The 24,368-nt window shown below is 52.2% G+C and overlaps 2 protein-coding genes across 4 annotated transcripts in view; one reads left to right on the top strand and one right to left on the bottom strand.

Annotated features, from left to right (window-relative positions):
* The first annotated feature begins 311 nt into the window (after positions 1 to 311).
* On the top strand, positions 312 to 3,213 carry CTRL (chymotrypsin like). 2 transcript variants are annotated; one of them, XM_063334053.1, is made up of 7 exons: positions 312 to 670; positions 817 to 920; positions 1,088 to 1,167; positions 1,392 to 1,473; positions 1,572 to 1,752; positions 2,152 to 2,285; positions 2,452 to 3,213. In XM_063334053.1, the coding sequence occupies exons 1-7, from the start codon at positions 619 to 621 to the stop codon at positions 2,611 to 2,613; spliced, it is 795 nt and encodes a 264-aa protein (XP_063190123.1). In that variant the 5' UTR covers positions 312 to 618; the 3' UTR covers positions 2,614 to 3,213. The 2 variants fall into 2 exon arrangements, with proteins under 2 accessions (XP_063190123.1, XP_063190122.1); XM_063334052.1 differs by lacking the exons at positions 312 to 670; positions 817 to 920 and having other exon boundaries at positions 1,056 to 1,473.
* Positions 3,214 to 5,491: 2,278 nt separating this feature from the next.
* Positions 5,492 to 24,368, bottom strand: part of PSKH1 (protein serine kinase H1) — a 44,857-nt gene continuing 25,980 nt past the window's right edge. For both annotated transcript variants that reach the window (XM_063334050.1, XM_063334049.1), the window contains exon 4: positions 5,492 to 12,373. In XM_063334050.1, the coding sequence (XP_063190120.1) occupies positions 12,056 to 12,373 (318 nt within the window). In that variant the 3' untranslated portion in view covers positions 5,492 to 12,055. The remainder of the gene's footprint in view (positions 12,374 to 24,368) is intronic.

Below are 24,368 nucleotides of genomic sequence, written 5' to 3'. Positions count from 1 at the left end.
GTGGCCGCTGTCCTCCCAGGGGCTCACAGTGCGTTCACCCAGCTTGCCACAGTGGCCACGGCTCCCGCCTGCCTGGGAAGGTGTCCGCTCTCCCCACCTGCCCCAGCTGGCTCTGGGACACACTCACCTGCACCAGGGTCGATGTTCAAGGGATGGCCCTGGACCCTGGGAACATCCAGCTGGGATGGGCAGCGTCCCAGGTCAGGGCTTCATGGCCACAAGGGAAAACCGCCCCGCTGCCAACAGATCTGAAACGGGCCTGGGGACAGGGTGAACTCCCTCAGCACAGGCACCGGCACCCGTCCCAGCACGTCCAGCCCCACTGCCACCCCACCTGTGTGCCCACAAGCAGCCCCCCCTGTGCCCCCTGGTGCTCTCCCCCTCCACAGTGAGAACTGACACAACTCATTACAGTGATAGCCCAAGCACCCCAGGGTGCCTTTTGGCAGCACGTTCCCACTTGCAGGGGACAAGGCAGGTGCCAAGTTTGGCCCGTCACCATTGCCCGCAGCTGACAGAAGGCAGCAGGGGGACCTTGCCCTACCTGGCTACGAGCCATGCGTCTCCCGACTCCTATAAAAGCCGGTGGCCCCAGGGGCACAGCCCTGTCCTGCCAGGATGGCGTTCCTCTGGGCAGTCGTCTGCTTGGCCCTTGCCAGCACCGTCTCAGGTAAGTGCTGCCCACGGGTGCAGGCAGGTCCCCGGGGTCCAGCAGGACCACGGCACCCCGGGGATGGTGACACCAGCGCAAGCAGCCCCTGGGTGCGAGCCCCGAGCTTTCGGGGTCACCCTTGTGCCCCTCTGCCTCTCCCGCAGGCTGCGGGGTGCCCGCCATCAGCCCCCTGGTGCAATACAGCGAGAAGATCATCAACGGGCACAACGCTGTGCCCGGCTCATGGCCCTGGCAGGTGTCCCTGCAGGTACGGCACCGTCCTGCTCCCGGGGCAGGACCCCGGTGCCCCAAGCGCCGCGGTGGCACAGCACAGCGAGCACTAAGGGGACATGTGACACCCTCTGCCTGTCCCCAGCTTCAGGGGACACATCGGCCTGCCCAGCCCCAGCTCTTCCTTCCCTCTTTCCTCCCCAGACCCGCTCGGGATCCCACTTCTGTGGCGGCTCCTTGATCAGTGAGGAATGGGTCGTCACGGCTGCCCACTGCCAATTCAAGTGAGGAGCGATGCCCGGCTGGCCCCCGGCGCTGCCACCCAGCAGGGACAGGGGCTCGGGGCACGCTGGGCATCACCAAACGGGACAGCCCCAAAAGCTGGCACCCGAGGGACTGAGCCCTCTCCTTGGGGCAGCATTGCCCCATGCCCGGGCAAGCTCCTGGCGCTGCTGCCACCCCGGGTGCTGGCTGCCATGCGTCCCCCTGACTCCTGTACCTCTTGCAGCCCCTACTCCCACGTCGTCGTCCTGGGGGAATATGACCTCACCTCCAACTCGGAGTCCGTCCAAGTGAAGACCGTGTCCAGGGTGAGCCGGGCTGATGGCCACGGTGCTGGGACAGGGCTGGGCTGCTCTCGGAGGGCAGGGATGAAGCGCTACGGTGGGTTGTTTTTTTTTTTGGGCAGGCCATCACGAACCCCAACTGGAACCCCAACACCCTCAACAACGACATCACCCTGCTGAAGCTCTCCTCGCCCGCCCGGCTGGGAGCCCGCGTCTCCCCCGTCTGCCTGGCACCCGCCAACCTGGCTGTGCCCACCAACCTCCAGTGCGTCACCACCGGCTGGGGACGCATCAGCACCAGCTGTACGTACGCTGCGGCCTCGGGGAGGGCTGTGGGCGGCCGCCGTCCTTCCCGGGGGCTCTGCAAGGTCCGGGGGTGCCCAGGGTGGGGTGACAACCTGGTGCGGACACGGGGATGGAGGAGTTGAGTTGTGCGGTTGAGTGACCACGTGCAAGCGTGCGTTGGCGCGAGCACGGGTGTAGGTGCAAAGCCCAGGGGTGACTGTGCATGGACATAAACTTGCCCTTACTCAGGGCTGCGTGCACAAGACGATCCCACTCAGGGAAGAAGGGGGATGTTGGGACGGCTTTGCACGGCAGCGCCCGTGTGTTTGGGAGCTCGCCCAGGGTGCCCGTGTGCTCCCAAAGGCCCTGGGAGATCCGCCGGCACTGGGGCAATTTAATGGCGCTTCTTTCCACTAGCCCAAGCCATGGCCCCACGCCTGCAGCAGGTCGTTGTGCCCATAATCTCCCCGAGCCAGTGCAAGCAGTACTGGGGCAACCGGATCACCAGCTCCATGCTCTGTGCCGGCGGCGTTGGCGCCTCCTCCTGCCAGGTAAGGAGCTGAGGTCCCACTGGACCGCAGGGAGGGTGGAGGAGGAGGACATGGGGCATCTTGCATCTATGGAGACAGAGATTCAAGCTGCAGCACCTGGCTGTGTCCAGGTGGCTGGGACCAGTTTGGAGCACGTGCTGGGACCACTAAAGTGTCTTCTCCGCAGGGTGACTCTGGCGGACCTCTGGTATACCAGAACGGAAACGTCTGGACCTTGATCGGCATCGTCTCCTGGGGAAACAGCAACTGCAACATCCGCACGCCTGCCATCTACACCCGCGTAAGCCAGTTCCGAAACTGGATCGAATACGTTGTTTCTCAGGGTTAGAGGCCGTGCCAGAGGAATCCCTGTGCCGGGCGCTGCTCCCAGCGCGGTGAGCTGGGCAGAGCCAGCGAGGGCTGAGCTGGACACAAGGCACCCCACTGCGAAATAAAGTGTCAGCATTTGCTTGTGCCAAGCGCTGCCTCTGGTTCTTTCCTCTGGCAATGCAGACTGGTGGAGAAGGCGCACGGGGGGTTCCTCTCCCAGCACCTCCCAGAGCCGGAGCTCAGTGCCCAGCTGGGGTGGAGCAGAAGGCAGGAGCTGATGCGCAGGCAGAGGGGGAGCAGGGCTGGCTGCGGCTCCAGGGCTGCTCAGGGGGTCTTCAAGCACACATAGGGTTGGAAGGGACCTCTGGAGATCATCCAGTCCAACCCCCTGCCAGAGCAGGGTCACCCACAGCAGGTGGCACAGGAACGCGTCCAGGTGGGTTTGGAATGTCTCCAGAGACGGAGACTCCACCACCTCTCTGGGCAGCCTGTGCCAGGGCTCTGCCACCCTCAAAGCAAAGAAGTTCCTCCTCGTGCTGAGGCAGAACTTCCTATGGTCAAGTTTGTGCCCATTACCTCTTGTCCTGTCCCCGGGCACCACTGAGAAGAGCCTGGCCCCATCCTCCTGACACCCACCCTGTAAGTGTTTATAAGCATTGATAAGATCCCCCTTCAGTCGTCTTTTTTCCAGACTGAAGAGACCCAAATCCCTCAGCCTTTCTTCATCAGAGAGATGTTCCAGTCCCCTCAGCATCTTGGTAGTCCTTTGCTGGACCCTCTCCAGCAGTTCCCTGTCCTTCTTGAACCGGGCAGCCCAGAACTGGACACAGCACTCCAGATGTGGCCTCCCCAGGGCAGAGCAGAAGGCGGAGGATGACCTCCCTCCACCTGCTGGCCACACTCTTCTTGATGCCCCCCAGGATGCCATTGGCCTTTTTGGTCACAAGGGCCCATTGCTGGCTCATGGTCATCCTGTTGGCCACCAGGACTCCCAGGTCTCTTTCCACCTGCACCCTGCCACCAGCCCTGAGACCCCCGCGGCGCTGAGGGTGGGCGATGTTACCTCTAACGGCCTTGCCACCAAGCCAGGGCAGAGGTCTCCAGCACCAGCTGGTCCCACCAGCATCAGCTCCTCCAGGAAACGGATCACGGAGCTCACCAGGCCCAGCACTAGCAAGCGATGGAGGGTGGGCGCTGGTGGGTGCATGGGGTCTTAAAAGATCCCCGCCTGCAATTGAACACTGCAACTCGTGTAACAGCCTGGGGACACAGAGCTGGGAGGGACAAACGCCAACAGCAACTCCGGCTCTTCGGGAAGGCGGAAGGGGGCAGCTGGAGAATGGCACACTGCTTCACCCGCACAGATTCGCCAGGGAAGAGAGCAGGAAACTGAAGGCCATCCCAAAGGAAAAAAATCGAAGCCGAGAAAAAAATTCAAGGCGAGGTGACAGGTTTTCAGAAGAAAGCAGCGCTTCCACCCAAACAGGTCCTTGAGACAACAGCAGGGGCGAAAAACCGAAGTCATGTGCTCACACATGGTCAATGAATTAAAGCCCGGTTCCTGGCAGCTCCAAACAGAGCTGGTCAGGAGGACACCACGGAGACCGTCCCAGCATGAGGCATGGGGGGTTTTTTTCATTCACCACCGACGTGAATGCAACGCGAAACCTCTGCTGTGTGAATCCCAGCCCCCAAGACGTTGCGACCACTCTCACATCAAGCAGTCGCAGAGAAAAACACAGAGACATACCCATGGGAAGGGCCATAGCTCATGAATGGAGGGTAAAGACAAATACGCTTGAGTTGAAAAACCCAAAAGCTGCTCAAATACAGCCCAGAGCCAGTAAGTTTTAGTTTGCTTGGATAAAATTTAGCTTCATTTAGCGGTCTGCACTGCAGGGAGCAAGAGCAGGTGGAGCGAATTGCTGTGGGGGCTTGCAGAGAAAGCCGTGAAGCTGCTGGCTCGGACTCCTTTGCCTTGGAAAGCCTCTCCTGGGACACAGGGGCCAAGGGCACGGGGGCTGAGCTCCTTGCAGACCCCCGCTATGGCTGGTGGTAGCAGCCGCACTAGGTACACACCGGTCCCACCAGTCTGCCGTGACATTTAGGGTGTGCTTTCACGCCGCGGTACCTGAAAATAAGACCCACCCCACCAAAGCAGCGTGGTCTCTTTCGGCTTGAGCTAGCTCCTCAAGGACCTCGAAGACAGCTGAACGTTGGAGGTGTGGGGACAGGCCATAAGAAACTGGTGGGCACGTGGAGCTTTAAACAGGAATTGCTCAAACTGCAGCCCGACAGGTCATTTGCTCGGCACGGTCGGGGCACCGTCACCCCTGCCACTGCTGGAATGGGGTCCCTTGCCCCTGAAAAGTCACCTCCCTTCCAGGAGGACGTGCTCCAAAAGCCGGGGTGCGTGTGTGCATTCTTCACTTGGTGTTACAGTTTTTCCCGTTCACCCATAGAAGCTGCTCCGAGTGAAACCAGAGAGGTGAGAAGTTGCTGCGGGCAAACCAGGGTTAGTTCTCTGGCCCTGTTTGCCACCTTGCAGCCAAAGACAAGTGAACAAAACGCCCCGAAGTGCCCATTTGGCCTCCAAACCCCGCTTTCCAGCACGAGCCTGAGCGTCCAACTCACCCGGTGCATCCCGCAGACATCCCAGCCCCGCAACAAGGTCTCCCTCAGGCAGCTCCTGGCCTGGAAGCTGTGTTAAAAGAAACCAGCAAACTCTTTTTAAGGGCATTTTGGTACCTTCTTGCTGTGCTCCGAGAAGGAATTAGAGGGGTGAGCAGCTCCTGGCTTTGGCCGTGTTCGCTGACCATCGCTCCCAGCCCGGGAAGCAGCACCTTTCAGCGGTCGGCCCGCACGCCAGAAGTAACGACAAGCAGAGCGATGGGGTACACAGAATACATTTACGTGTTTAGCAGACCGAGTACACAAAATAAATAATTCTGTACACTCTAATCGTAACGTTACAGACTAATGACAATGGTTCCGACCTCATCCTATAAGACAGTCCTTAGTGGAAACGCAGGACTCAAAAGGCAAGTCACAGAACGGGATGCTTCTCGGAACGCCCCCATTAGGGAGGGTGACGGGACACGACCAGAGGAACTTCCAAACCATTCCAACCCAGCACCGGAAATTTGGCAACCAAAAATAACAGCAAGCGCCGGAAGACCTGCGGTCCCCAGAGCTTCCCGGGAGGTGTCTTTCCGTAGCGAAAGGCAACAGGAAAAACTCACGGCATCTGGATGTGCTCGCCAGAGCTGATGGTTTCTAACGTGCCGCGCTGGGGGCGGCCGATGTCCTCCACGTTCAGCAGACAAACACAGCGCAACGATATTTGCCACGGCAGGCGGTAGCTGGCCCGTCACACGAGGGATCTACAGTATTACCGCACAGCGGAGGAGAGCGGGAGGAGGAAAAAAAAAACTGTCACCAGGCAGGCAGAGCTCCCTCCACCACAGGGACACCGAAGGTGGAAGGTACCAAGCTCCACGATGCCCTTGCCACCGCGCATCCCTGCTGCTTCACATTTTTGGGGAGGTGGGGACAAATTTACTGCTCAGTAAGGCACAGCTGACATGTAGGCGCCTGCCTCCACAGCACCCAAGAGCTGCCGCCTTAAACCCAGGCTGAAAGTGGTCAGAAAAAGCACCAAAAACCTCCCCAGAGCGGTGTAGGCGACTCGGGGCTGGGTATCTGGCACCGAGTGGTACAGGCACTTTGTGATATTTTCCAGGATGAAGCCAAGCTGGTGAGAAACCGGGACACAATCACCCTTCCCTGCAAATCCAAGGGCTCACGCTGCCACCAGAGAACAGTCTGCAGCTCCTCCAGAGGGTGGGATTCCCCCCTCCCGAGCCAATCTCTGTGTTGCTTTGCATCATTTAGAAAACTAAATTCAGTCAAACAATTGAGATTTTAATTTACCTCGCCTCAAACCTCTCCAAATCTTTAGCATCATCACTTATAATAGGAATACGGCCCCACACAGTTTTAATAAGAGGCCTGTAACAGCCAGGCACTGGTTGTCCTACATCGTACAAGATCATCCGGAGCTAAACCTGCACCGCGGGGTCCTCAAAGGGAGCCTTCTCCCATGCGCGAGGCACCATACGGATGCTTTTCCCCGGCTCCGGGACTCCCCGCGGGCTCCTGCAGAGCCAAATCCAGAGTCGCTGCCCGGTAGGTGAGTTAACCAGGATTCCTGTTCCAGTTTGCGCGTTACGCAGAAGTTGACTCTATCCGTACTTCAGCCAAACACCCCGGTAGAAAACAGGACTGAGAAACAGAGCAGGGCAGAAGAAAGAACGTAAATTACCAGAAGAGAAAAATATCTGACCTAAAAGCAGAAAACATCCGAAGAAGTTAAGACTTTGAGGGTTTATCGTTTCCAAAACAAGTCTGTAACGCAAGCCCTGCACCGCAGCAGGTTTCCACACCACCACCAACGCCAGCAGGTCAGAGCCCTTTTCTCTGGGCGTCCTCTCATCGCCAGGCTATAAAGGCTGTCCCTCACGGACAGTTGTACGTTTCCAAGAACAAGGCGGTCCAGGGACTGGCAGGAGCATCTGGATGCTATCAATATCTCAGTGTTAAACAGCACAGACTTCTGCTGGATTGAAGGAAGGGGGAGGGTTACCACCACTGGGCTGATACGTTGGTTTTTTAGAAGCCTGAGAAGGATGAGACGTCAATCAAACATGGACAAGTAATTGCTGTTGTAGCAAAATGGATAGAAAAATACATTACGTACTCAAAAATCCGGATGCAAGTCTGTAGACCACCTAACGTTATTTCTGGAAGACCTTTTCACATTCATTTCCAGTAACTCTCAAAAAAAATTAAAAAAAAAATAATCAAGGAAGCAACAGGCCACATTCTTTGAAGCCGTAATTCTCTCCCCCGAGAGAGCACAGACAAACTCCCAGGACAAAACGATGGGATTGTTTTACACAGTACCGCTAAGTTCCAAAAGGCAAGCAACCATAATTCCCTTTACTCCTTAAAACTGCATTTCCCTGAAATGGAATACGCTGGGAAGCAACATCTTGAGCTGCTCCATTGTCTCTCGTGATGGGAGAAAGTCCCAAACCAGCTTCTCCTAGCCTCAGCACCTTCCGTCTTTTCTCCTAGTGTCCCTTAGATGAGTCCCCAAGGCAGGGTGCTGGGGAGCATCTCCCTTAGACACTGGGGACCGCGCACATCTTTTCCCCAGCATGGAGCATCCCTTCCAGCGGGTGCGCATCACCTCCTGCTCACCCCTCTGTGGGCTAAAAATGCCGTTCTTTGGGATTAGTAGAGGAGAAAATGGTGCCACACTGAGAAAGATGTTGACCATCCAGGACTGGAGGTGTGGTCCAGGACCATCACTCAGCACGCCAAACCCAGACTCCTCTTTGTGAAGGGCATCTCACCCGGAAAGAGCGGGAAGATAACCAGAAGAGGGCTGTACTGGGACAAGGACACACTACAATTTGCCACTAGGTGTCATTCCAGCTTCATTTTCATGGTATGAACAGAAGTAGGGAAAACAAAAGCACTGGTGTACAGAAATTTGCACCCCAGCTAATGTAAAGACTTCAACTCGGCGATGCTCTGCAACAGGCATTTGTTACCTGCATCCTGCCGGCTCATTCAGCACCAGAGGACGCCTTGCAGAAAAACCCCGCGAGCCAAATTAAGAGGCGCCATTAAGAGCCAAAGAAAAAGATTTAAAAAAATTAAACCAAAGAAAAAGACGTTTCGGAGAGATTTTAGAACCTAAAATCCCCAAACAAGGCACTCCTGAAAAGTGTCAACTCCTGAGACTTGAGATAAACTGAGAGAGCTGCGATGCTCCCGTGGAATATACATGAGGACGGACGATGAAGATAATTCACAGTGAAGAGCTTCTTAGAGGACAGACTGAAGGCACCTGAACTACTGCTCAGAACGACGGCACTCCCGGCAGAAGCCAGCTGAAAACATGCCCCAACTGCAAGGGTAAAAGCACCCGAGGAATTGCTCTTGAGCTGGAGCTTGCAACAGAACATCCGGAGCATCGCAGTTTTCCGGCCGGAGTGAAAACGGAAAGACGAGCAAGGGCTCCAAGGGACACAGGAGGAGCTCTGCTCGTCTCCTCTCTGCCCACACGTGTTATTCTCTGGGTTCCCGCAAATATTGAATATAGAAAAAGAAGAGGGATTGAGCCAAGAGTGTTATTATCAAACGATGGAAGGCAAGCCCATAAAGATTTTCCCTATGTTTATATTGATTTTTTTCCACGCAAACGAGAAAACTCTGGATTTTTAAAGAGAATTAGGGTTCTTTTTCTAGAAAAGCCAAAGCCCCTTATGGGATGGACTGGGACCTCTTTGGTGCAATTCCCTAATAGTGGGATGCACCAGATGCAGGACCACCTCTGAGACCCCGAAGAGGCGGGCTGCGGCTCTCCGCTACTGCTCGTGGATGTGAAGGATCCTCCCTTCCGCCAACTCACCGCCGGGTCATAGCGCATCACCGCAGAAAACTGACAGCACCAGGAACCTATATAGCAACATCTCACTTCCCCAAAACATACTCCACCCCAAAGTCACCCTAAATGACATCGCTTTGAACTTTTCCTGGTGAAAACCCAATTGCCGAAGAGAGCAACAAAGCAAAAAACTGTCACAGATGAGAAAACTGTTGTTCTGCTTTGTGAAGGTGGAGAGGACACAAGTTGGGTCAGACCAGAGCTCAAGGTCCTCACCTTCTTTCCACCTTCATTTATCTCCCACGAGGGAAAGCGTGAAGGAACAGTGTGGGCAGACATCTGCACAACATCTGTGCATTTTGATGGCCTAGTGGCTAATGGAAAAGGTCTCAGGTGCTAGAGGCTTTGGCTCAGTTCATCAGTTTGACCTCCTCGTGTAGACAAAACACCTATTTTAAGGATAAAAATGCAAGATAATCTGGGGAGGGCAATGAAAGCCAGAAAAAGGGAGAGGAAAAGAGATCACAGTGCCTGGGTGTGATGCTCCAAACATGTAGAAGACTCTTACGAGTGACGGCTCAGAACCAGAAGGCCTCTGAGAGACCGTCCTGCCATCTCCTACCTACAGGGAAAGATGAATTTTCCAGTTGATACTTGTCTTGGAGTGGTTGCTGAAGAGCTGTTTTTGCAGTAATATGAGGGGAACTGTTTATGAAGCAAAATACGGCAAGCTGCCTGTTTTGTCAGAAATCACGTCTAGTTTATAGTCCATGGTAACGACCCAGGGAAGACCACATGAGAAGGTAATAGAAGCAGAAGAAACATTTTTTTTTGCAGTCCACACAGCCGAAAAAACCCAATTTTTGGTAATTCTGCGGTAACCGTTAATGCTGATGGAAGAAAGACTGTGTGTGATATAGTAGAATGGCCACTCCGAGAAAGGGCAGCCTGCAAAGAATTCAGAGTTTTCAAAAAACCATAGAAAACCACACAAAGGACTCAGAATTCACCCCTGCTACACATACCGGCTTGTCCTCAGGCTTCCTCTGGTGTATTCCCCACCCCACGCCCGGGGAAATTGAGCTGCGCTCTCAGTGGTTATGGCCCATCCCAGCTTTGCGGGGTGGGAAGCACATCCCTAGAAATTCCCTTTTTTTTTTTTTCTTTAATTTCCTTAGCACAGCAAACGCAGTCTTCTCCCACTGAAACTACACTGTCTGCTGACCAAGAGGGGCTGCGGACAGTAGAGTTAAAGTCACTTCAAACCTTGCTGACACTAAAACGCAGCAGCAGAGGACATCAATCCTGGGTGGAAAGATCACGCATGCCAGCCCCTTGAGCTCGCAGAGCCTCCATCTCCAGCCCAGAGCCAAGCAAACACTTCCCAAGTGCATAGCATGAAGCAAACCGCATGGCCTCATACGAAAAATTTCAAAAACCGGCGTTCTCCTTCGCTGCAGATCTCGTCTCTGCTATGACAAGAGGCCAAATCCACCCTGAGATTGTGCCACCAGCCCTGCTTTGCTGTTCTAAGTAGTTGGGAAGATATCTCAGGAGGCCTGCACAAAGCTCAGCTCTACAGCACCCACCTTCCCCCAGAGGTCCTTCACAAGCAGCCCACGCATCGCCCACCCAGCACGAGGAAACCCAAAAGGCAGCTTTTTCTGGTTGGCTTTAAGTCACAGCTAACAGCTCGAAGGTGTTTGTGCAACGTCTCCAGGGCATTATCACTGCTGATGCTCCAAGATTGATCTCCGCTACTCAAGCCCTGACCCTGATGCTACAGAGCCATTTGCGGCCATCCCAACCGCTCCCACCACCGCTTCACTGTCCCAGAGCGGGGATGGCGGTACCGGGGCAGAAGAGGAACGCAAAGCAGGGGAGCCCCGTAAAATCTGCAGACAGGGAGGAACACTTGGAACCACCAAAGTGTTGGTGAAGTGTCATGGTTGGCAACGCTCATCTGAAAGGCACAAGACGCGTAACAGGTCAAAGACATGACAGGGCCACAAGAACAACAAATCCTGCATGGTAGGCACCGGTCTTGCTGCAAACAGGGGAAAGATAATTCGAGGGGGACAGCAAGGACCCCCTCAAAAACCTGCCTTGCCAAAGAGATCTCTCTGTGTACCACCAAGTTCCTGCAGCAGGATGATCCTCTTCCCACCCCTCCATCAAGAGCACCCACCCAGTCTGGATCAAAGGAACCAGACTCCAGTTCCGAGCCCGCAACGCGCTTCAGCCCGGTTGTCAATTTGCCCGGCAGCTCTCGCACAGCTTGAGTAATCCCTTGACGTCATCAGGCGGATGGCAGCCCTTGGGGGAAACCTCGCAGCTTCCCAGCCATCACGGCAAACTGCTGTCTGGCATCTCTTTGAGGAGGAGCCGGTGGGCAGCACGGCCGGCGGTGAGTCAGAGCTATCCTACTTCTAACTGCATGTGACTCATCCCAGCTTCACTGCAAAGGCACCACAGAGTCTGACTAAACCAGCTCAAAATTTGTGTATATATAATTTTTAAATACATATACACACCCACACGTGTATGTGCACACACGTACGTGCGTGTACATACCCATAAAGTGATTTCTTTTTTTTTTTTTCATATGCAAGTGAGAGAAACTTAAGGCTCTGGAATTAATAAATAACTATGAACAACCAAGCTCCTAGGCTACAGAAAGAGCTCTTCTCCCCACGTGGCTCCTTAATTGGTGTATTACTTGAGGCTCTGAGCTGTGCTCTGAGCCCACCAGGGCTCCCCCGTTTCCTGCGTGAGACCCCACGGCACAGCTCGCAGGGTGGGATGGCCACCACGCCATTCCCTTTCCTCCGCACCGGGGAGGGGGGGACACCTCCTCATGGATGGGGGGGACACCTGGAGGAAGGAAGGGAGAGAGGAACCTGGATGTTCCTCACTGAGTGAGGGCGCAGCAAAGGGTGCTGCACACCTACGCCGCAGAGAAGACATCTGGAAAGACGTCTGGCAGGTCCCAGCCCAGTGCTCAGCCAGTGTACTGCTGCTGGTAGCGCAGGTTGAGCTCACGCAGCTCCCGTTCCCGAACCCGCCGCGACTTGTTGGATTTGGTGGAACGGCTGGAGCGGGTGGACTGTGCGGACTTGGTGCTCTGGCAGCGGGAAGACGCCCTCTTGAGAAGGTTTTGTGAGATAGAACGGTGTAGGTTCTTCATGGAGGAAGAGGCTGCCATGCTGACCACCCATGGGTGCTTCAGGGCCTGAAGGGCTGTCATCCTGTCACTGGGGTCCACTGTGAGTAGACGATCGATGAAATCCTTGGCCAGGTTGGACACGCTGGGCCAGGGCTGAAACACAAGAGAGATGATTAGAATGAAACATCCAGGCACAGCTTCACTCACCAATTAATTCCTCCCATCCCCAAAAGGTGCTTCGGGGCATTCTGCTTCTTCCGTTCTCTCTTTCATCCTCAAATCTTCCAAGCTGTAACCAACAGTATCTGCCCAAGGAGAACGAGACACAAGTACTTCAAGAGACTGTCAGGGGAGAGGCAGAATCAGTGGGAAATGTCTAAACGTGCATTAGGTGGAGCGTGGATCCATCCAGCAGCAGGGCTCAGGTGCTCAGCCTGCCCAGTAGCTGACCCTGGATCCCAGTCTTCCCAGGTGCCTCGAGCCTACAGACACCTGCACACACACACACAAGCGGTCTCAGTCAACCCCCAGACTCAACCATCTCTCCAGCAGCTGGCTGGGACTTCCCTGGTCCCTCTGGTCACCAGATCCTACTCGTGCTTGTCCTTAGAGAACACACACACGTGGACGGTCAACACGCTGGAGGGAAGGGATGCCCTCCAGAGGGTCCCCGACAGGCTGGAGAGGCGAGCTCATGCAAACCTCAAGAAGTTCAACCAGGCCAAGTGCAAGGTCCTGCACCTGGGTTGGGGTCACCCCAAGCGCAAATCCAGGCTGGGCGGAGAATGGCTGGAGAGCAGCCCTGAGGAGAGGGACTTGGGGGCGTTGGTGGATGAGAAGCTCAACACGACCTGAAAACATGCGCTGGCAGCCCAGAAACCCCCCGCAGCCTGGGCTGCATCCCCAGCAGCGTGGGCAGCAGGGCGAGGGGGGGGATTCTGCCCCTCTGCTCCGCTCTGTGAGACCCCCCTGCACTGCTGCCTCCAGCGCTGGGGCACCAACAGCAGAAGGACACGGAGCTGCTGGAGCGGGGCCAGAGGAGGCCCCGGAGATGCTGGGAGGGCTGGAGCCCCTCTGCTGTGAGGACAGGCTGAGAGAGCTGGGGGGGGTTCAGCCTGGAGAAGAGAAGGCTCCGGGGAGACCTTCCAGCCCCTGACAGTCCCTAAAGGGGCTCCAGGAAAGCTGGGGAGGGACTCTGGAGCAGGGAGGGGAGCCATGGGACGAGGGGGAAGGGGTTTACACTGAAAGAGGCGAGATTTAGCTGAGATCTGAGGAAGAAATTGTTTGCTGTGAGGGTGGTGAGCCCCTGGCCCAGGTTGCCCAGAGAGGCTGTGGTTGCCCCATCCCTGGAGGTGTTCAAGGCCAGGCTGGACGGGGCTTGGAGCAACCTGGTCTGGTGGGAGGTGTCCCTGCCCAGGGCAGGGGGTGGCACTGGGTGGGCTTTAAGGTCCCTTTAAGGAACCAAACCACTCTATGATTCTGTGACATCCCCAGCTTCCAGGCCCCTTCACCTTCTCATCCAGCTTCATCTTTGCCAGCAGTCACACACTGGGTCACACGCTTGCTCTCAGGCCCACGCTTGCTCCAGCTGCTGCACCACAGACACACAAATGGGCTCCCAGACCTCTGTCCCGCTTCAGCTGCAGGCCCTGAGGCCTCCCACCTCATCTTCTCCCACGTCATCTTCCAAAAATCACACAGCTATTACAAAAAGAACAGCAACTGTATGCCCCTAAAGACCCCCCTCAATCCAAGTGCTTTGTATCCGATGGAGCCACCACTGCTTGGGTGCGAGGTGTATTGCTCACAGGTGACAGATCCTGACACCAGGGCCCCGGTTCTCTTCCGACCCTTCATCTAGCGAGCAAGCACTGAACTCTGCATCAGCCCTGAAACCAAGATCGGGGAGATTTTTCTACCATGGTCTCACTCCCAGGTGGAAATCTAGGAGATGGTGCTACTGGTCAACCCTGGAACAGCCAACTCACCCCAGCTGGAAACAACCCCGTAAAACATTCTCAATATACATAAATGTCAGGTATATGAAATTTTCGTGAATGCTTACCAAGGAAAGAGGAAGGAAATTCTTTACAGAATACTTTCTTCAAAGAAACAAACTCCAAATAATTAATTACTCCTATAATTAATTCCTGCAATGCACGGAAGTATAGTCACAACAAGTTACAACGAGACAAACCCCTACACAGCCATGCGTGCTGGAATTGTTTCATTTCTGCCGAAACACCGTGTATTCGCACTAACGTGAGAAGTGAGAACATCTCCTTTAGCAGGGGATGAAGGCTGTGGGCAAAAGAAGGAAGAAAACCCTGGCAAAATCCCCTCTGGGAGCGGAGCGGAGGAGGCAGCGTGGCCAGCACGAAAAACTGAGCGGCGAGTGGAATCCAGGCACAGTTTCTGCAATCACTGGGCGTCGTGTGGGTCTCATCCCACCCCTGGAACCATCGATACCGAATTTTTCAGGTACACGGAGGCCACGTGCCAAGCGGCTTAAAAAAAGCCTGAGCAGATTCAAGGCAATGAAGCGAAGATTTCGATACAATAATTAAGGTCATGTACAAACACATACGTGTAACTGAGTGGAACAGCACGTGTGGTTAAAAAAAGAAAAAGGCTGCTATTCTGTGTCTTTCAGTCCTCTCTTCCTTTGGTGAGGAAGAAAAGAATCCAGCTATTTTAAAATTCGGGGTCCACCAGCCGTACAGGCAGATATAAAGCCCTTTTCTTGTGTGAAAGGTCTAAAAAAAAAAAAAAAAAAAAAAAAGGTATGTCCTGATTCGCTTGAGGTCTGCAATTTATTGCTCCCGAAAGACATTTTCTCTTTCAAATGACTCAAAGGCACCAGCAAAAGAGCTAATCCACGGGAGGGTTTCGTAACAAAAGGCGGGATGCTCATGGAGTTACAGCCCTGCTCCCGGCCCCGGACCACGGATAGTCTGTGGCGTGGCCAGGAATGATGAACTTTATCTAAGGAACCTGCTATTAAGACGACCAGGGCACAGAAAGTCTTATTTTACGAGCGATGACTAAACCAGCCTGGCTTACCCAGCTTAGCTAAAGCGGGATAAATGATCCCCCGGCAATAACTCTGCAAGAGAGTGAAAATGATAAGAACTACTTGATATAAAGAAAATACCGGTACACGAATAAAAAACTATAAATGTTCCTGAACGTATTCAGGATAGAAATGGAAATGCTCAGAGCCAGAGGGCTCGGGAAGGAAGCAGAGCCTTCTCCTGCGGATCAGACACCACTTCTGTGCTTTGAAACCACGTCCAAAATCCACTCCCCTCCTCGTTTCAAGAAAAAAATCAGTTAGCCAAAAAAAAAAAAAAAAAAAAAAAAATCTCTTACAATGAAAGCTCTTCTATCTACTGCTCTCAAATATAATTAATTTGCCACAACCTGCCTTAAATCTCTTTTTCTTAGCTGACGAAACGCGTCTTGACAGTGAATGGTAAGAAAAAAAAAAATCAGGCACTTGTTAGAATAGAACAGGGACAACCTTTGATCAGAGACTCATTAAAGCATTCATTTATAAAGAGGATAAATAAAATAGCAAAAAAAAAAAACTCTCCGAATGTAGCAAAAACCACAAGAAAGGTTACAATTGCCACTGAATGCAGTGGTCTGTTTTGCAGAACTCCGGAGCCTTCGCAGAGCTCAGCCTTCCTGCTATTTATAACAACGGAACCAGAAAGCCAAATCCGCCTCTGCCACGGAGAGAAATAAATCCCGTTTCCAGCCTATAGATTTCCTGCCAGACTTCTGGATAAGGTGCCTCTGTTAAATGATAGCAAAGGGAATCAACTTGCAGGGTTTAGTCTTGATTGGCATCATGTCCGATAATACCAGGGTCGTGCCAAATGTCGATTGGCAGGTCCACACGTCACCTTCCTCTTAAACTCCGGATCTCCAGCTACAGACGACCTTTGGGTTCTCTCTTCCCTAGACGGACAGATCCAAATGAAACCCAGCAACAAGAGGGTTTGCCTCCACTCTGACCAGGATTGCCTCCAAAAACTTTTTAAAAAAACTATTTTCTATAGCTTTTTTTTTTTTTTAATTTTAGACTCATTTATCAGCCAAGTCATACAACTAAAATCACCAGCTGATCATTACCTGCCTGCACCCCATTAACCTCCCACCACTTCTCTCCTCCTCCTCCTCCCAGCAGATCTCACCCTGCCCTGTTTCCTTCGGAGAGGACTCATTTTCTGCTCGCCAAATAATGCTAACGAGACATCTAAGCTGACAATACGTCTACCCAATTTACCGACTTTAACTCAAAAGCGATAGTAAATGTCGGTGACAATTCTACTCTCCTTGCAATGAGAACTTTTTAAGAACTCTTTACTACCATCTTCATCAGTGTTAACCAGCAACCGAGAGGACTTAGATACCTTCAAACAGCTTTTCTCCACTCAAGTGGAGAAAACACGTCCACATGCGAACAAAAATCCAACCTTTCCTGGGGTATTTCTTCCCGTGTATCTAAAATCTTTTACCTTTCTGAATATTATCCCTCACAGAGACACAATCACACCAGGTTCTCCATCCTCTCTTTTTTACCTAAATCCAAAGAGATTCGGGGGGATCTTATCAACACTTATAAACAACTTAAAGGGTGGGTGTCAGGAGGATGGGGCCAGGCTCTTCTCAGTGGTGCCCAGCGACAGGACAAGGGGTAACGGGCACAAACTCGACCATAGGAAGTTCCACCTAAACACGAGGAACTTCTTTCCTGTGAGGGTGGCAGAGCCCTGGCACAGGCTGCCCAGAGAGGTGGTGGAGTCTCCGTCTCTGGAGACATTCCAAACCCGCCTGGACGTGTTCCTGTGCCACCTGCTGTGGGTGACCCTGCTCTGGCAGGGGGCTGGACGGGATGATCTCCAGAGGTCCCTTCCAACCCCACCACTCTGTGATTCTGTGAACTCAAATGAAAAATACTCGAGGACTGACACAACAATACTTTTCATGGAAATACATCTTCAGGACATGCAGGAAAGCATTATTTCCTTTGGCAGATATTAGTAACTGCACAGATCTGGAACTTGAGCCAACCTCAGAACTATTTTGCCTTTTGGATACATCCAAATTTCAGTCAACCGACAGCTGCCCAACACAGAGCAGGAGATTCTGGCGGGTGATACAAGCCTCTAAACACCAGGAACAATATGACTTCAATCATTTTAAGTCATATTAAAGGATGGCAAATGTGATAATTTAGAATTTGAAGAAATCCATGAAGAACATCGCAGTTTTATGACCCAGAAACCGTGAATACATCACCAGCCGGAGCATTGGGAGGCCCGTGCATTGCACCAGTCCAGTTTAATGAATCCTAAAGAAGAATAACCTCCAAACAAAAGCAAATTTGATTTCTCATTATTCCAATTACTCTAGTTTCACCACGAACGTCGAGTATGGAGTACTTGCAATTAGATTTTTCTTCTGGTCAGCAAACACAAATCAGTTTATTGATCTGTTTATGCAGCCAGGGGGTTCAATTGCTGCACCACACGCATCTTTGGGTTTATTTCACCAAAGCTTTTTCTTTAAAAATAGGTAAGGCTACGTTCTACTGAAGCACTGAGTAGAATGAATTTAGCAATTTTTAAGCCCAGTCCCTGGAGAAACGTATCCATTCTCCAGAAACCTTGTTGGCAAAACAACAGTTTGAACTCAGCAAAACCCCAGGAATGCTCCCGATGAATCCTGCAAGGCAGCTGCAGGAGTTTCTGTAAAGGCTGAGAAGGTCGACGTTGGTGTGTTTGGGGAACCCCAAGAAGGACACGAGTGCAGGACACGAGGTGCACTCACACGACAGGACTGGAGTGATCTAGAGGAGATTCTGCTTCTCTGAGGAGAAACAGAGAATGGCTTGGGAGGGCAATGCTCCCATCCAGTGGCCATGAAAGACTGCATCGGCTGAACCCCATCAGGTACCCTTGCCTTTCATCTCACTGCTGCAGTGACAAATTCCTCTCCCTTGTGGCACCAAAATAACGAAAAGTCACCAATGCTCATTCATCTTGCCCCCCTGTTCCTCTACGAACTGATTTAAAATGTGACACAGTTTGAGTATAACTTCTGTGGCGTTCCCTGTGTTAGACCGCATTCCTCCGGAAAGGAAAGGTACTACAGTAGTTCTGGTGCTTTTCTACATATCTTTAAAAAAGGTAGAATCACAGAATCACAGACTGGCAGGGGTTGGAAGGGACCTCTAGTGATCACCCAGTCCAACCCCCTGCCAGAGCAGAGTCACCCACAGCAGGTGGCACAGGAACGCGTCCAGGCGGGGTTGGAATGTCTCCAGAGACGGAGACTCCACCACCTCTCTGGGCAGCCTGTGCCAGGGCTCTGCCACCCTCACAGGAAAGAAGTTCCTCCTCATGTTGAGATGGAACTTCCCATGCTCAGGTTTGTGCCCGTTGCCCCTTGTCCTGTCACTGGGCACCACTGAGAAGAGCCTGGCCCCATCCTCCTGACACCCACCCTTTAAGTGTTTATAAGCGTTGACAAGATCCTCCCTCAGTCGTCTTTTTTCCAGACTGAAGAGACCCAAATCCCTCAGCCTTTCTTCATCAGAGAGATGTTCCAGTCCCCTCAGCATCTTGGTAGCCCTTTGCTGTCCCCTCTCCAGCAGTTCCCTCTCCTTCTTGAACTGGGGAGCCCAGAACTGGACACAGCACTCCAGATGCGGCCTCCCCAGGGCAGAGCAGAGGGGGAGGATGACCTCCCTCCACCTGCTGGCCACAAGCAATGTGCCAAGAATGGCCATATTCTGAGCAGAACCTCAGCAGTACTTGCCGAATGCCAGCAGAGACCTCCTCCAGGTGACCAGCTTTCCAAACAACTGCAATCAAGTCCGTGTTGGGGATAGCTGGTGCAGCACCCATTTCACAAACCCCATTTCTCACGAGAGAAACCCTGGATATGGACTAGTTTAACACTGGAGACTATTGGCCCTCACGTTGGAGGACTGAACATGCTCTGGGAAGTAATGTCTGTAACTCCAGAATTTAGCAGAGTGGCTAAAAACACGATCCAGCAGAATTAGAGAAGAGCTGCGGTAAGCAGATGCGAATAGCTCACCTTAACGCAAAAATAACGAGGCTTCCTGCAACAACCAAAGGAAACAATAGCACATCTTTACTCTGGCGTGCAGGCTCAGCAGCACAGGAAGGAGGATGCCTTGCCATCATTTTGCTCTCCTTTATCATCAAGAAGCACTGGCGAAGACTTACCAGCTCAGTCTTACAGGACAACAGCTCTAAGGTGCCCTCCTCTCTGGTCCCCAGGCAGGAGCAGGACTGGTGGGCTTCTGAGATCAGAAGAGATGAGATGCAGCAAAGCCTAGTACTACTGTAAGCTGCAAAGGATCCTTACATCAAAACAAAACAAAAGAAAAAAAACCTCCCACCAAAACCATATGCTACCTACGAACTAGCGCAAACCTTCAGGCAGGCGGAGATCCCTAGGAGGCGAGAAAGACTGCTGAACTCTCCCTAGTGACTTTGAGGATATTTGAAAGGGAAAACCAGCAATTAGTAACTCATGGTTTTTGAGAGGAGCTGCGTGGTCACCCATTCCTCATTTCTGTCTTTCGTGCAGAGTTATCCTATTCAAAAACTGAATCCAAGAGGTTAAGAGGCCTCTCGGGAAGAGGGGAAGGAAGATGGGCTGCAAAGATGTATATGGACATCGTATATGTAAGAAGTGCAGTTATTGGCAAAATTCCCTCCTCGTCAGAGTGCCTGTCCCCTTGCATCCCTCCAGGCCCAGGTGACACCTTTCAACACCCTGCACCTTGGTAGATAACCTAGAGGACCAACACAGGGTCACCCTGATGCTCAAACTCACAAATTCTCATCATGCTTTCACTGCCTGGTGAAACCGTGAATGCAGATGGCAACCAGGCAAACTTCAGACAAACCCATTTTCTTACAGGTGACCTGCTTGAGCCTGACTTCAGCGTCCTCCAAGCTAGCAGCAACTCCTCCCTGACCATCCGAGAGGTCTCCTCGACTCCATGGGCGCAGCACTCAGTGCACAAGCCTATACACCCACACTGAAGCTCCTTGAGATATTTCCTAGAGACGCAAAGGGATCTTCTGGTTAGTCCTGTGCAAATAAAAGTAGCAGCAGTCATCTGACCTCCAAGCTTTGCCTAAAAGGCCTTGCCTGACCTCCAAGGCCTAAAAAGCCTTTACAGTACCCACTGAAGGAAAAAAACATACTGATTTCCCGATCCCTACCAAAGTTATGTGCCGTTTTCAGGAGAACTGACATGAGCTTTAAAGATGACGTTATGGGAAAGGTAAGGGACACCCAGAACTGCAAAGGCCTGAATCTCCCCTGCCAGTTGGTCTTCACAAAAACATGAAGCAAAAAGCATGTTACCACAGCTGCTCTTAGGTCAAAAATATTGTATCCCAGCCTCACTGATTCCTAGGAAGAGTCTGAAAAAGTGCTGGAGAAGCCTCAAAGCAGCAGGGAGAGCAAGGAGCCCTACAGCAACGGCATATGAGTTCCTGCCAAGTTCCTACAGAAAACCATCAGACAGCTACTTTAAAGTTTTACAAGACAAAAAGATTTATTGGGAATGAGCCTGCCCCAACAGATCGACTGGGCTGAAGATGTCCACTTGGTCAGAGGGACCAAGGAACTTCATATGAAGGACCTTCTGAACATTCTGGGCTCCCTGGTTCAAGAAGGACAGGGAACTGCTGGAGAGGGTCCAGCAAAGGACTACCAAGATGCTGAGGGGACTGGAACATCTCTCTGATGAAGAAAGGCTGAGGGATTTGGGTCTCTTCAGTCTGGAAAAAAGACGACTGAGGGGGGATCTTATCAACGCTTATAAACACTTAAAGGGTGGGTGTCAGGAGGATGGGGCCAGGCTCTTCTCAGTGGTGCGCAGCGACAGGATAAGGGGTAACGGGCACAAACTTGACCATAGGAAGTTCCATCTCAACATGAGGAGGAACTTCTTTCCTGTGAGGGTGGCAGAGCCCTGGCACAGGCTGCCCAGAGAGGTGGTGGAGTCTCCGTCTCTGGAGACATTCCAGCCCCGCCTGGATGTGTTCCTGTGCCACCTGCTGTGGGTGACCCTGCTCTGGCAGGGGGTGGGACTGGGTGATCCCTGGGGGTCCCTTCCAACCCCACCGTTCTGTGATTCTGTGATGCCGTGCCCTTATTGCTATTAAGAGTGATGTTCCATGCTACAGAAGACGAGTGCACCATCTTCTCAATGTTCAATCCCATTTTGATGCTGCTCTCTCCATTGTGCCAGCACAGAGGGTTTGGCTTGTGCAACCAAACTGAGCTAAATCAGGGAGCTCCTTTTAATTTTTCTGCTGGGGCTTTCAGCCACCGCTCCTTGGCGTGACTCACCGGATGGCTGCAGAAGCAGCTACATCAGCCCAAGCGAGCGACTGGCACAGAGTCTAGAATTAGCAGCACTTCATCCGAGTTGAAACCCGTGCCACAGTCTGTCTTACAGCCTTAATGACAACGGGAGAAATTCCCGCGGTGGAGATTTACAGCTCTGGCCCCTCAGGAATGACAGCTGCTGCTTCCGAGATGCGCCAGCATTTCCTACAAAAGCATATCCTGTACTTCTAAGCTGTATAAAACACAGGGTGCCTTGCCTATCTGCAACTTCAGCCCTGCTAGATAATAAACCCGGGGAAAGCCGCCTCCTTTACAAAGCCTTAAAGAGCTTTCAAGTGTGCTATGTTTTATTCAGACTCGGGCTCCGAGTCTGGAGGAGGGAGGAGAAAAGCAAGAGATCCTTCTCTGAGTATCACTTAGGCTAGGTGACTGCATGCAGCCCTCTGTGATTAAATCCCATCGCCGCCCCTGCTTTTTATTCACATCAGCACAAAAGCTATTGAGGTGCCGTCCACGCCGGCGACGCGGGGAACAAACAACGCCTTGTTCTCCGCTTTGAACAACCAACCCACCTCTTTCGCTTACAGCTGAAGCGAGCGTGGACCCGGTGTACGCTGGCAGAGAGCTCCGACACGGGCATCTGAAACAAACCGCTGAGTTGGGTTACCAGGGTGAGCATCTCGCCCGGCTAAACTCAACCTAGGCGGGGGTGGGAGCCAGGCACGCTGCAGGCAGAGCAGCTTTCAGGCGGATTTTCAATGCCAGAGCAGAGCCCTGAATTTTACTCTGCCTGCGATGTTGCTGTCAAGCGGTCACCAAAACCTGCGCTGCAAGCAAACGACCGAGCCAACTGTTTTATGCTGGCTTGTTTTTACCCTAAAACACACACCAAATGTGTTTCTGGATCCGTTTCCCTGTTGGACACTAGTTCTTTAAAATACTTCTATTGCATTCAAGTTTCTAAGTTACTTTTGTTTTTTCCCCCCTAGGTACTTTTTTAAATCAGATTTTGGAAGTCTCTACATGTCAGCAGTGCATCCTCCCCGGATACACACTCCTACCCTACGAGGCCAGGCCACGCAGATACCATTCAAGAGTGGTCTTTCGGCTTCTTGAAGACCCGGACAGGCAGAATCTTTGCTATAAAGGAGTTTGTTCAGGATGTTCATTATATGCTCCCTTCTTGCCCTGAAGAACCCACCTGGGACACAAGGCTCACAACAAGCCGCTCTCCGTCCTACAGGCACACCTGGCCACACCACCGCTCACAGTTGGGTACGTGTCCCCATATACGCCCTCCACTCAGTGTTCACCAGCTGCTGCTGTCTACAATCCCATTGAAGACATCCAGACCACTAAAAACCATTAACAAGAAAGTCAATCCGGACACAGATGGCACCCAGGTATCACAGATATGAAGAGCAAAGGCATTTTTTTTCACAAAAATGACTCAATCTAAGACGTGTGTATGGCGCGGGAGGCAGGGCACATCTCTCCCCCTTCTACCATTTTTCAGAGTAGCTGCGTTTTAAAATTCAGATGTCTTTGGCGGTCGACAAGTGACATGTGTTAGTTTTTAAAATAAATTAATTGAAGGTCCCCAAGTACTCTCTGCATTGCATCTTTCACACATTCACACTAACGTAGCTGTTTTGTCTAATTTAGGAGGTTCCCGCGTGCCTTCAGAAAACGGAAAGCGTCAACTCCGAAGGAGCAGGTTGGGGACAGCAACTGTGAGATGTCACTAGGACGGCGCTGGGGCTCCAGGAATGACAGGCTGGCACAGTCACGGGCATCGTTAAGCCCACGAGCAGTTGCAAAGAGGTGATCAAAACCAACCCGTTCAAAAGAGCTGGAAGAAAAAGTTTCCCATGAAAAGCTGTAACGTGCTGAAGCCCGCGCAGGACAGATTCCCAAGCATTCAGCATTAATTTGTTGATGTGGGGAGGGAGGAGGAATAAAGAAAGGATGAAAGAGGAAAATACAACAGCCCTTTAATAATCCACAGCATTATAAGTATGCGCAGCCATCTGGTGCTGTGAACTTCTATAACCCAGTTTTTCGAATGGAAATAGCCAGCCGATTTTCCCCGTCCAAGCACCGAGTATTCAGCTAGAATAATGCAGTGAAATTACAGCAGCTACAAAAAACAATAAACATGAGGCTTTTCTCTACAGTCAGGGACGGCTCTTCTAACTGTAATGCCGAGGGAAATAACTGGCATGTTAAATTGGGGGAATACCACATTGTAGCTTGGACTTCATATCTGTCTCTTAAAAATGTGGCAGCAAGTTCGAGCTGGACACAGGGGACTTGAACCTTGACTGAGAAATTGTATATTGAGAAAGCTCAGGGTCAAAAGACCTGAACTCAGAAGGATACAGGTGAAAACGGCGAGATCACCGAGTGCAGATGGTGGAGACCGCCATGGAAGGGGCAGGCAGGGGAAAGAGCCAGACATTTCCAAAGGCATTGCCATAGCACCCGTTCGCAGCGGTATCTGCGGTAACTAAACTGGGAAATACCTTTTCCAATCTGTTCATAACATCTGGGTATCCTGACATCTTCAGTGCTTTTACTCTCAAAAGGAAACTTCAAATTTGATCTCAAACGTTCTCTCATTCTGAATTATTACCTTAAGAGAGGCGTTGGCTGAGAACTGGAACTGAAGCTAATACGTGTTTTTATGTACCAGTTCAGAGTAAGCGTTGAATTAAGGAATAGTTAAACT

Source organism: Chroicocephalus ridibundus, chromosome 4, assembly GCF_963924245.1.
Source record: "Chroicocephalus ridibundus chromosome 4, bChrRid1.1, whole genome shotgun sequence".
Lineage (NCBI taxonomy): Eukaryota > Metazoa > Chordata > Aves > Charadriiformes > Laridae > Chroicocephalus > Chroicocephalus ridibundus.
This window is presented reverse-complemented; position numbering and strand designations above follow the sequence as displayed.

Coding starts and splice junctions, on each gene's coding strand:
- CTRL (XM_063334052.1), top strand. CDS start 1,135: ATGGGTCGTCACGGCTGCCCACTGCCAATTCAAGTGAGGAGCGATGCC. Junction 1,474..1,571: donor AAGTGAAGACCGTGTCCAGG/GTGAGCCGGGCT, acceptor TTTTTTGGGCAG/GCCATCACGAACCCCAACTG. Junction 1,753..2,151: donor GGGACGCATCAGCACCAGCT/GTACGTACGCTG, acceptor TCTTTCCACTAG/CCCAAGCCATGGCCCCACGC.